Consider the following 13,230-nt stretch of genomic DNA (forward strand, 5'->3'; position numbering starts at 1 on the left):
AACCCCAAGTTAAAACAAATCTTAGAATCAGAAGACAAGGGCACTAAAGCAGTTATTGTAATGTATCCCATATGCTCAATAAGTTTAGAGGAAAGACTGAATATCTTAATAGAGATGTGAGAGGTATACAAAAGACCAGGTAAGTCTGCAGACAAAAGCTACAATGTGCAATAAGACATGGTGGTACTAATAATGACAGATTAGCTATTATTATAAGAATAAAAGATTAGTAAACTGGATGTGGTGGCACACGCCTATAATCCCAGCTCTTGGGAGGCTGAGGCAGGAGGATCATTGTGAGTTCAAGACCAGCCTGGGCTATAATGTGAGCTCAATGCCAGCCTGAACTGCACAGGGAGACCCAGTCTCAAAAAGACAAAAATATTATTAAAAAAATAAAAGATTAGTAAACTTGAAGTCACAGCCATAGAGACTATCTGAATGATACAGAGATTTAAAAAAAATACTTAAGAAATTTAGAGCATTGGTGAGTGATGTCCAACTTTAAATGGCCTAATATACACATAATTGGAGTCTCCAAAGGACAGCAGAGAGAGGTGGGGAGAGAGAAAACACTACTTTAAGAAATGATGACCAATAAATTTCTGACGTTCATGAAAACTGTAACTCTCATGTCTACGCAGCTGCAAGAACTTCACACACAAGAAACATACATTACTTCAGTGTAGATCAAATTGCTTGAAACCAGAAAAAGAGAACACTCTTAAGCACAGCCAGAGAATAAAAGATATATGTACAGAGAAACAGCAGCAAAATGGCAGATAGCTTGTCAGAAACAATGCAAAAAAAGCACAAAGTATCACCTTTAAAGTGGTTAACCTAGGATTCTATATTCAGCAAAAATAGCTTTCAAATGTGAAAGCAAAATAGTCTTTTCACCAGCACAACTGGTGAGAGAAGTTATCATTAGCAGCCTTCTACTATTAAAATGTTAAAAGAAGTCCTTCAGATCGAAGAAAACGACCGGATAGGAGTCTGAGTCCACACCAAGGAACAAGAAGAGCGTTGACCTCAAGGAGGAGGGTGCCCGTGCTTGGTTTCCTGTCCTGTTGTTACTCTCTCTAAAATTTTAAGTAACTTTTGAACAAGTGGACTCATATTTTCATTAAGCACTTGGCTGGTCCTGGTGCAGAGCACTTTGTAGCCCTTGGGGGTGGAAGGAGGGGCTGGAACACCGAGCTTTTCTTGGATCTAATTCCTCCATCCGCCCCAACATGAACTAGGGGAGAGGTGGAGGTTGCTTCTGCAGAGCACATTTGGAATATTTTTACTTGAATCAGGAGGAGGCTGAATGAAATTTTGGCAGAGGAAAAAATAACCTGGTACTAAAATGAAAATCTAAAACGAAAAAAAATGCTTAAGGTAGAAACTTCTGGATAATCAGAACCTGATTGCTTTTTTCACACAGAGAAGGGTAAATGGCTGTAATCAGAGGTTTCAGTTCTTCATGAAGTGTATTTATTGCTGAGCACTGAGGACTGTCTCTTCAGATTAAAAAGCACTGTTTATTTATTTTCATTGTGTGCACATTTTATTAACTCTGATATGAACACTTTTGTAATACATATTTCATAATATTGACCCCAAGATACTGCAAGAACGTAACTTCACTTTCAGTGAAAAAGAAAAGCTATATGACTTCCCATGCAGCTTTAGTGGTTTAGTACATTTTGCCGTAGTACAATTCTATCTCAGTTTAGGCCATCAGTGCAGTAAGGGTGAAGCAGACATGCCAAAGACAGTGGACGTGATAAAGCCAGACAGGCCAGTACCAATCTCCAGGCCATATATGAGAGAGCTAAAAGTCACTGAAAAGTGAAGACAGCTACAAGTCTTCATTTGGAAGAAGATGGTTCAGGAAGGGCACTTCCGCCAAAACTTGGGCCAAGTGAGGGAAGCGTCAGGAGAATCCCTGGAAGAGCCTGAAATCTGCGGACTGAAGGTGAGGGTGGTGGAGTCCCAGAGCTCCGCCTGGTTCATGCCTGAAAAAGTCTACAGCTCAGAGTTGTGTTTAGCTGTCCTGAAGACCTATGAGGAACCAGCTCTAATGTACCTGGGTATAAACGAAATACTTAAATCCACAGATAATGTATAAAGTTTGCTCTACACTCGAACACTCACATCTAGTCATTTAGTTAAAGCCCTCTGCTTTGATTAAAGTGCTTACTATTTCAAGTGTTGACTGATGTAGCCTCCCTGATGTGAAAATATGAATATTTTCTCATTTATTAATGTCCTGCAGTGAAGGCATAACCTTTTACTTAAAATAATCGGTTTGGAAATGGAATTAGAACATCCATCCTCCTTATCCCTCCCCTGCAATTTGTGAATTTGCTGATTATTTTCCTTCATTGTGAACCTAAGTTACCACTTGCTTTTATTTAATATACACACATATAGTCATAAACAATGCAAAAAAGAGATTTAGAGGGAACATTTAATTGTAGTCATAGCAATGAGGGTAGGGTAGATAGGGTGTGAATTTATAATGTGGATCATAAAATAAAAACATCAAAGCAAGTAGTAAATCTGAATCTGATACTCATAGGATGATATCTCTGTAGCATTTAAAGCAAATATAGTCACATTATCAAAGAACTAACGGAAATTATCAAATTCCTTTGGATTTTCTTAATATACCTCCAAGTGGTTAGATTATCACAGAATTTCCCTGGAAAGGCAGAAATTAAATCAATAATCATTGAAAAGAAGAGAAGATAAAGTTGACAACCATAAATGAATACATGTATAGTTTTAGTAGCTCTTAGGCAAGAAGCAAACGATCTTCTAATCAATTCACTGTTGCAAAAATGAGTTCAAATTATTTCCATGGGACATGTGAAATAATTTTCATAGAACACATGCGGATATTGCTACCTTAGCTATTTTATTTGTTTCTACCCAAAGGTATTTAAGAAAGACAACCAACCACTGTAGACTTTCAGAGCCATTCTATATTTATGAATAGGGATTTAAGAATGCACTGAAACCTGAATTGTATGGTGTTTATTCCATGGGTAGTTTCATTGTTATCAGTATGGTGGGATATAATGAGCCTGCGCTGGAATCCTTTCTTTGGTAAGTAACAGTAAATCCAATGGGAAGAAATGAATCATTTGTTCTGCACTGAGATTCACAAGTTAATAAATTGGACAGTGTTCAAATTTATTTGGTCTTACTCAAGTCTCCTCAGTAGATACATGGTTGTGAAAGAAATTAACATAGTTTTTCACAGTTTTAATATATTTTTGTCTAGAAAATGGCTAATAAGTTGTTTGCATGGGCCTTAGATAGTTATTTTTAATTTTATAATTAACTCATCCACATTTCATACATCTTCTCATGGAGAAAATATGTCACCCTTCTGTCTAAAACTTCTCTCATGGGGGATTCTTAAGGTTGTCAGTAGCAGTAAGAACTGTTGTGAAAATTTATTAGTACCATATGCCAGACCTGAGTAACCTATGAGTTGTAAAAATCTGAATGTACTTATCCACTGTTATCCAGTCATTAGTTCTCTTAACAAGCCTTTGGAGGGACAGTAATTCAAACTAGGGGTTTGTCCAGCTAGTGCCTGTAGAGGGAACAACGAGCCTGACAATCTCTTCCGATGTACTCCTCTATTAACATTAATCTATCAGTATGAAAGTAAGAGTATGCTGTTATTAATGATGGCGGTAGGCACAGCATTATTGGTAAAACATCCCCTTCTGAGTAAAAGCAGACGAGAGAACAAAGGGAACAATTCTTGGCCCTTATTTCAAGCTCTAACTTGAGACGCACTGCGCCTGTAAGTTGGCAGAACTTCACATCTTAAAAGTTTCTTTTTTTTTTTTGGTTTTTCTCCGGTACCGGGAACCGAACTCACGACCTTGCGCTTGCCAGGCAGGCGCTTTTGCCGCTGAGCTAAATCCCCAGCCCCCTTAAAAGTTTCTTTGTGCACAACTTCTCTACGCTGACAAAGCTGACGGTAAGAGTTCCACTTCTCTCTCTCATACCAACATTTTGGGTAGCTCCGTCACACAAACCTTGATTTTCAAAGGCAATATTGTACTTCTCTGGGATCTTTTTGAATGACGACAACTTCCAATATGCACATACACACATACACGCACTTTTCCAGTCAGAAATGTGTATGGTCTCCATGTCCTCTTTGAAATATTTTGAATAAACTTCATTATACTCATGACAGCATATTTGCACGGGTCTAATATCAAGCATAACATCATGTGACTCTGGATGCTTAGCCTATAGTAATAATGGAGGTGAAGTTATGTACAATTTATACTCATACTGCTAGTCTCCTCAATCTGCATTCTCTCCGTCTACCGGCAGACCTCTGTATCAAAGACATCCTGCGGTTGACCTTCTCTCTCCGCTTTACAGAGGAGAGCAGGTAGTGGAGCAATTTTGCTCCCTTAAAACTTGCTATTCTGCAGTGATTCAAGATGTAAAACTGCTGTAAAAGGCTCCATTTTAAATCAAGGTGAACGTACATTGTCTGTGGGCTAGAAAACAACAAATGATGGGTAATAATGCTGGCTATTTGGGTCTGCCACAAAATGTATGCACACTTCAGCATTTCACCGCACTAATAAATGTTGGGAAACATTAATAACGGCCACCATTTTGAGCCCCTCTAGTAATTGTAGAGGCCAAAGGTGAGTTGTATTAATCTCATGATGTCTCAATAAATTTAGTATTAAAATATTTATACAAGTTTTTCTTTTCCTGATGTGTACTTTTTTGGCAGACTATATTATATAAGGGATTACTTCACGCTGGGTGCTTTCTCTCATTAGTTGAGATAAACAAGTCTTGAATTTGTCATTCTCTGTTACTTCGGATAAATGAAAGCCTTGAATTTGAGATTAGTCAAAAGCTTTGTAAGCCAAAAAGCACATATGTTGCTTGTTTCTTATTTCAAAATCTAATGACCCCAAATCAGCATATAAAATACCTGATTCTAGTAGGTGTAAAAGTTAGGTTTTCTAATTCTCATCTCCAAAGGTTCAAATCAGCTTTTGTCCACAAAAATACATTTAACTGAGTAAAATGACTTCTAAAGCTTTACTATTAATTGTGTGAAGTTGCCTATATAGCAGTCAGAAGGAATTTAAACTCAGTTTACTTTAAGGAAAATCTACTGGTTTGGTGGTACACACAGATGGTGTACTTCAAGGCAGAGGAGTTTGGCCTTAAGGTTCTAAAACACAGTGACTATGCTTTCAAGTTCTGGTACAATGCTTGTAACAGGCACTTCTCCCTGAATCAAAGTAAGATTGTACTGTAGCAAATGTAGCTAAAGAGAAAGTCCTGGAAGGACCAGCGTGGGTGGAAAAGACCCTTTTTCTGTCGGAACTTGGAGCTGGTTGGGATCACTTCTCAAGCCCTGACAGTAAGCCTAGGGGCTTTCCAGCATCACTGTCCTTGCAGTCACTGAGCTGTCCACATGTCCTGCTGCAGGGATATCCATGCCACTGGTACCTTTAGCATTGGCAGAAGAGGGCAGAAGCCCAAGTTTTCAAATCTGGCATCTGGACTTTGAGAGGCATACAAAGGGTGATCCACAAATATGGCAAAGGTTTACATTAAAAACTTACTATAGTAAAAGCCACATTGCCAAGAATGATGGGATAAATGTGTTCAGAGCTGGGGGAGTGTTACATTTTAGGAAAATTGAAACAGTGTGCCTTTTACTGTAATAACATTTTAAATTTAAACATTCTCCATAGTTTTCGATCATACTTTGTTGATCAAACACTCACGGCAATTTCTGTCAAAGACATTACGGTGTGTCCTTATCGACCTTATTCACCAAATTTGGCACATGCAACTTATGGCTCCTTCCCAAAGTCAAAATGACCATGAAAGAGAAACATTTTGAATCACTTCAGGACATCTAGGCAGTCTAGTACAACCAAAGACACGTAAGAGGACTTCCAGAACTGCTTTAGAAATGGCAGGAATGAGGAGATAGTGTGTTCATAGCAAGAGTGTATATTTTTAGGGGCATTGATGGCAATGTGTCATCTATTGGAATAATTTCTCAAACTTTAAACATCCATGGTATTTGTTGGTCATACCACACAGAATCTCATGTTGTAAATGATACTTCTTTCCATAAAAACACGGCTTGACACAGTGCCCCTGGAGTCCATTCTTTTCAATGGGGAATTACTGCTAATGCCAGGCAGGTCAGTGACTCACATGCTACTGTTGGAGACACTCGTTCTTCAGTGGGGAGTATTTTTATACAGAGGAAATTACATAAGAATATTTGTCAAACTCTACCATTCACCAGAATGCGATTCAACTTGCTAAACTTGTTTGGGCGCTCAGCGGAAGGTATTCTCTTTAACAAAGGTCTCAGAGTTGCCACGAGGTAAAGGAGCACCAAGTTCTTGGTAGAGAGTTGAAACTGTTAGAGCTAGTAGTTTCATTTAGTTTTGTTGTGTCACAAACTAAGGATGAAATTGCCCAGAGGCTTTAGGAAGACAGCATGGTTCTTCTGATAATGGTAGCTTTTGCCAGGTTTAAAAAAAAAAACAAACTACTTATGGCAAATTAGAAGCCAAGAGTTGGCAACCTAGTTGACAAGTTGATTTTTAGATTCAAGAACAATTTCTATAAGGTGTGCTAGAAAAGATATTACTTTTAAGACAGAATTTCAAAAGCAAAGAATAACCAGCTAATAATAATAATGACCATCCTTTAAAATAATTAATGATATGTAACACACAGAATCTGGACTTTTGGAAAGAGTGGTGTAAACAGTACAATGGAACACTCTGGAACTAGCAAATATTTGCTTTGTCTTTCAGTGTATGAATACTTTTATACAGTATCATTAGGATACAAAACTAAAAGGTTTCTAGAAGATTAAGTGATTTCTCACCGTCGCTTTTAAAAAGACACATTTATAATGGCAAATATAATTAAAACGGTGATCATTTTGTTATCTTTTCATCGTGTTCCTTCACTTATGACCTTAAGAAAAACAGAAGTAAATGAGAATGGCATCCAAATCTTTATGCAGATTTTAGTTGATCTTTCTGGACGGAATATATGATAAACTATTGATGACCACTTTTTATAGGACATTTATGTTAAGTGTATAAGTACAGCATGGCAGCATATGATTGGATACCAAGTCCAGAAGCTCAATTTTTGATTTGACAGCAGTCTATTTAGTAAGAGCAAGGGAAAACTCTTCAAGGATAGTAAATGTAACTGAGGAATAAAGACAAGGAAACGTGACACAGAGAGAAAACTAAAAAGTGACACTTTGAGTCTTTAACCGTGAATAGGGGCAGAAATGAGCGTGAGGGTCTCTTTGCTGTTAGGTCCATAGCCTAAACGTCAAAATTCCATAAAATGCAAAACCCAAAAATGCTTGGAAGGTTCTTTTCAGATAATGCAAAACATACTGAAAAGCCTCTCTTCTTTAATCTTAGTTGTTCTCCTATCAGAACTTCAAAAGGTAATGACTCTGGGACTTAGAGATATGTTGAAAACACAAGACATATCTGTAAATCCTTGCTGGATGGCCAAACAGTTATAAAGAAAAAAAAATCACCTGCTGGTGGCAGAATTTCATTTATGAAGGGTTGAATGGCAAAGTTTCTAGACGATGAAGCGATTTCCCATTGTCACTTTTAAAAAGACACATTTATAATGCCAAATATAATTAAAATGAAATAAATAAATGAAAGACCAACTTACGTTGATAAGTTCAACCTCCCAGATTTTCTTCAACAGGTCCATCGACGTGTAGCCATTAATTAGAAAAGCTTTGGTGTAATCACCCAGTTCAATAGAGTCCAGCCACTCAGCTACAGAGGTGGGATGGTAGCCATCGTGCCCAATGGGTCTCATCTGTGATTAAAAAAAAATCATAAACATCACATTAGAGTTGATTTAAACTGTGTGTTTTTTGTTTCAACAACAGACTGCATCTTGCCACTCACAAATTTATCTGTTAAGAAGCGTAAGATATTTCTGGATAGAGAATAAAGATGAAGAAAGTGCCTTATGTACAATCCTAAGTCTTTAATAATTTTCACACTGAATTAGTTTTCAAAAATGTACCCAGAAATTTTTAATTTAGCTGCTAAATTAACTCTGTAGTTGAGAGAATGACATATGTCAGACTTCTGTTAGAGACATTATTGCCATTTTGTTGGATGGAATTGAAAATCATGTCGGTTGAGTGGTATTTGATGCTGAAGGCACAGGAATGGCATTTCCAAAATGTAGATGATAATTCTCATATGCACAGCATCAAAGCATGTGAAAATACTGCATGACTTAAACATTCAAAATGAACTCGTGCTTATGCAAGACATGTATTGTAGGTAGTGCAAACATGCTGGAGAAACATGCTGCTCTGGTAAGCCAGTTAAGCAGAGGCTTTTGAGTGTTTTAAGACCATGTGTTCTGCTTCGACTCTACAGTATGTTAGACATGAGTAGAGAACTTGCTGGCAGACAGGCTCCTATTTTTTGTCAGCTATATACAGAATTTTTTTTAATACTTCAGGAGAACAAAGAAGTGTGACCGCAACATAATGTTTCTGGGTTTAAAATGGAATGTGCAAATAATTTTGGGAAGAGGAACTTCTGGGTTTAAAATCTTATTCTAGTCCTTTAGCCTTTATTTGAAATTTTAGTTGAATCTGTGGTTCTTGGTTTTTGAAATGACTCACTTCTAAAACTTATGCTACTTTGCATGCCGTGCCATAGGTCTAACACAGGAAATACAAGGAGAGCGCCATATCATCAACTGACGTCAGCCTTCAGCGCAATTCCTGATGGGCACAGTAACCCGGGCAAAATGCAACATAGATTTTCCTCTTCCTTCCAAATGTAAGCAGATAAATATTAATGGAAATCTATATGGAAATCTATATTCTGATTTGTGAGCAGAAAAAAGATTAGTCTGGGCAGCAGGGATTCAGATTTTAATCTGAAACGTGGTAAACTTTCTGTCACTACCCAGAGTTCTCATTTTTCAATCTACTTATTTTTTCATTTCAAAGTTATTTTTTCTCCTTTACTTTCTCCTGTTATTCCACTCACCAATCCAGTTTCCATCTTGAGGTTTAACTGGCCCCTAGATTAAAGTTGCAGCGCAATATATATTTGCACTAGAGGCTGAACTGCATTAGATTTCTGTGCTTCGGTTTTACACCGACTGAACCGTTTTGACTGCTCATTAAGTGTGTTCCTATGACACTCAGTATTTGTCACCAGTAGCTACAAATTTAAATGACAATTCAGGGTTTGCAAGGTGAAGTTTGGTGGCATTCACAAATAACTGAATGTTATGAATGTGCAATTGTAGCCAGGATCCAAACTGGAGCCTCAAAGGTATAGAATAGACAACACCTTCATTTTCTACAGAGTTACAGAGTCATTAGGGCCATGTACACTCTCTTGGACTTTTAAAGAAGTGGTCAGACTAACTCTGCTAACCTGAACAATCACCCCGGCCCCAGAAAACATTTTAAATACTCCAACTGACATGGAGAAATAGAGAAAAGGAAAGAAGGAAGAGAGAACACTAGAGTTGAAATAAACATCCTAGCAGGGAAGTCTTTCTGTTAGTCCACCTAAGAGGCAAGGTAACCCTAATTAAGTATAAAGAAGCTTGCCTTTCCTCAAATCCTTGCCCCATTACCAAAGAGTTCAGAATAGGGAGAAGGGCTAGTCCTTTAGGAGAAATCTAAACTTTGGGAGGTTGGAGTGAAGGAAATAAAACTGGAGCTTTCAAATGAATCAGAACTGAAAGTTAAATAGTTTACACTCTCAGGAAGTTATTGACATGTCGGAGATCACGTAAAGAAGTAGTAAAGAGAAAGTCCATAGAGCTTGGTTGAAGGCAGTGACTGAGAAAAAATTACATTAGTATTTTGCTGAATGCAGACTGCTCAGCAATCTGGTTACTTCTACAAAGAAAGACGAACTTTAAAGAGGTCAGAAGGAGGGAATTCACTGGTGAAAGGATCAGAGGCAGGAGCAGGGTAGAGTACAAAGGTGAAGAGACCCCAGAAATGGGTATTTGGACGTATGCAGGGCAGAATTCTCCTATCCCCTCATTTGGTACATATTTAACCACTGTCTATTTTAATCAGTGTTGTGAAATAGTAGGGAACGAAACATAGTCTCTCTTTTTCTCATGGAAATTACAAGTCTTAATTAAAAATATGGGAACAGATGACCAATAAATTGTGAAGGCTCTGCGTACCTGAGGAGAGGAAATCATGTCGGCCAAATGAAGTTACAAAATTAACCCGACACATATCTAATGATATGCAGAATGGTTACTGTGTTGCACAAGAATTTCTTCCAAAGCAATCCTCCCATCTGTTCCTTTATTTCTATTCCTCCTGCCACCACTCTGGGTAGGTTCTTGTTAGCGCCTGCAAAGCTAATGCAATTGCCTTCCACTGGGCCTCCCAGCTTTGCTTCAGCTTCTCTCTTGCTACTACATTAGTCCTCCTAAAAGCCGGGCTCTTAAGTCCGTCAACCCTTGGCCAAAAACCCAGAGTGACTTTTTCTTGGGAAAGACCAAATGTCCTATTCCAGCATGTAAAGGTAATGAAGACCAACCTAATCTCTCACTACTCTGCTCTGTGTCCCTTAATAAGCATGACTGAACACATGTGCATGTCTAAGCATCACATTAAATGGCTGGCCCTTCCCCAAGCATGGTCTATGCAAGGCACAGTTGTATCTTTGCAAATATAATATTCCATGCCTGTAATGCTTTTGCCTTTATTCGTGGAACTATTTTTCAAGGACTTCCTAAGTGCAAAGATACAATTTTCTAAAAATATTAGGACATTTCATGGGGAAGTGCTATAGATAGCATCCATCGAAGTAAAAACAATTTATTTCATTCAGCTCAAAACCGGACTCTCCTCCAGTATTTTCCATGTCCGACAGTGCAGGATCATCTTCCCTCTTTCTGTTTACCATCCCACCCAATGAAGACAACAAATCCCGTAACTTTGATTTTCAAGTTGTCTTTTAGTTCAGTTCCCTACTTGCAGAACATACTTTAGGATCAGACCAGCCCAGCAGAGCTATTTACTCGTTGGGTGGTTTTGGTAATTTACATACCTCATTGAGTCTCAGTTTCCTCTTTTCTAAAATCAGCAAATGTCTGCCCCAAATACTGTCAGGATAATATGATACAGGGGATATAAACTGCCTAGCACAGCAGCTTGAATATAGTAGCTGTCCAAAAACTCTTAATTCTCTTTCTGCCCCCACGGCCCAAACTGGGCCCACGCTCATTTTGAAATTGTGTAATACACTAACATTGGCTACTAAACTTTCCAATTTCTGATCACAACTCTCCTATCTCATCCTTTCTCTTCCTTCATTCTCTTCCTTTCTTTCTCTCGTCGCAAAAAGGTTTGATGCCTTTTAACACATTTCCCCTTTCCCCACAAGTTACAGTTATTTTTTAGAAACTTATCTAACAAGGTCACTCAAGCAGATTGAACTACTGTTTCCAGTTCTTTGGCCCCTCCCTGGACAATTACGCTTCAGTACCCTAGGCCAGAGGAACCACACGGTAGCTCATAGTGGCTGGCGTTACTTCCCTTTTGCACTGATCTTGGCCAATGGGATGGGTGGAAATGTCAGTGTGGTAGTTTAGGGATGCAGCCTCTGTGCTCTTGTGCCCCACTCACCCTTCTGTGATTTTACGGTACCCTGATGATATACATGTACACAATTACTCCTGCTGTTCTTGTAGTACTGAGGAGTGGATGCAGGGCCTCTACACTGAGCTATGTCCCCAGCGCTTTTTTAATGTTTTATTTTGAGAAAGTGTCTCACTGAGTCACTGAGTTGTTCAGGCTGTGCTTGAAATTACTTTTCTCTCCTTGCTGAAACAAAATACCTGATGCCCAGAATTAAGGAAAGAAAGGTTTATTTAGCTCACAGTTTGTGGAGGTTTCAGTCTACAATCAGCTGGCTCCAAGGCAGGGTGGCAGGGCACAGGGGCAACACCTCAAGGTGGCACAAGTCAGCAAAAGCAGCTAGAGCAAAAGGGGGAGGGGAGTAAGCCTCTTTTCCTCCCTTATATTGTAAGCAGCGCCCCACCTCCACCAGGGCGGGTGTAGCACTCACACCATCTCCCTGCCCTCTTTTGCACAGGATGAGGATGTTTACAAAGTGAGGACCCTGGACCCCTGCTGAGTTGGTTATTTAAACTCCTTTTCTTTCTTTTTTTTTTTTTTCTGGTACCAAAAATCAAACTCAGGGCCTTGTGCTTTCCAGGCAGGGGACTGCACCCCTGAGCTTCTAAACTCTAGAACTTCTAAACTTCTCAAGTTGACACAATGTGTCTACCATTACACTCAGCCTCCCAGGATGCTGGGATTACAGGAATGCTCTTATGATTTTATTATAAGACACACAACTTCTAAGTAGTGGCATAACTGCTGGCCTTAGGAGGAAAAAGAAGATTTGTGAAGCAAACCTAAATTGGACTCAAGGCTTAGAGTCTAGCTCAGTGGAGTTAGGAAAATCCAGTTGGAACTGGTTGAGCCACAGCTAATTTGCAGACTCATAAGAAAAAGAAACATTTTTGTTCTCATTGCTGTAAATTACTGGAAATTGATATATAGGCAAAAACTGAATAGAGTTGTTCCTCGTTTCAAAAAACATTGGTGTTTATACATTGTACCTATAAACCATATCTCAAGCTCCTTAATTCATGAATTCATTGGCGAATGAGACTGAAAAATTAGTAAAGTTGCACTAAGCCAGCGTAAGCCTCCTTCCTAAGGTACCTCACTGCCATGCAGAAACATCTATTAGTGTGTCTTATTAATCCTAAACTAACAATCACTTACTGCAGGAGTCTGGCTGTTGGGGCCTAACCCACTGTATACTAGTTCACCTCCATACCTCTGTTCATGCCATTTCCTCTGCCAGGGGCACTAGAGTCCATGAGATCCAGCCTTAAAAGAGCTTGTTTAAACTTTATCGCATCTATGAAGGTTTCTCTAATTGTACCCTTTCTCTCCAGTAAAAACTAATCATATCTTCTGCTGGATTTGCGAGTAACTTACACACGCTCTCACTGGAGCATGTTAGAATCTGCTTGCCATCACAGCTCGAGAGCTGTGCACCTGTCTCCCCCACCTGATGGCCCAACCTTGGGAGAAGGAACGAGGGTATTGTCCTT

General features: G+C 38.9%; 1 protein-coding gene across 2 annotated transcripts in view; it reads right to left on the reverse strand.

Annotated features, from left to right (window-relative positions):
• The window catches only part of Anks1b (ankyrin repeat and sterile alpha motif domain containing 1B), a gene marked incomplete at its 5' end in the record, with an annotated part of 1,074,464 nt that overhangs the window by 281,516 nt on the left and 779,718 nt on the right, over positions 1–13,230 (reverse strand). For both annotated transcript variants that reach the window (XM_005374511.2, XM_013518589.1), the window contains 1 exon segment: positions 7,747–7,899. In XM_005374511.2, coding sequence (XP_005374568.1) covers positions 7,747–7,899 — 153 coding nt within the window.

The sequence above is a fragment of the Chinchilla lanigera genome, unplaced genomic scaffold, assembly GCF_000276665.1.
Source record: "Chinchilla lanigera isolate Chin_1 unplaced genomic scaffold, ChiLan1.0 scaffold00004, whole genome shotgun sequence".
In the NCBI taxonomy this organism is placed as follows: domain Eukaryota; kingdom Metazoa; phylum Chordata; class Mammalia; order Rodentia; family Chinchillidae; genus Chinchilla; species Chinchilla lanigera.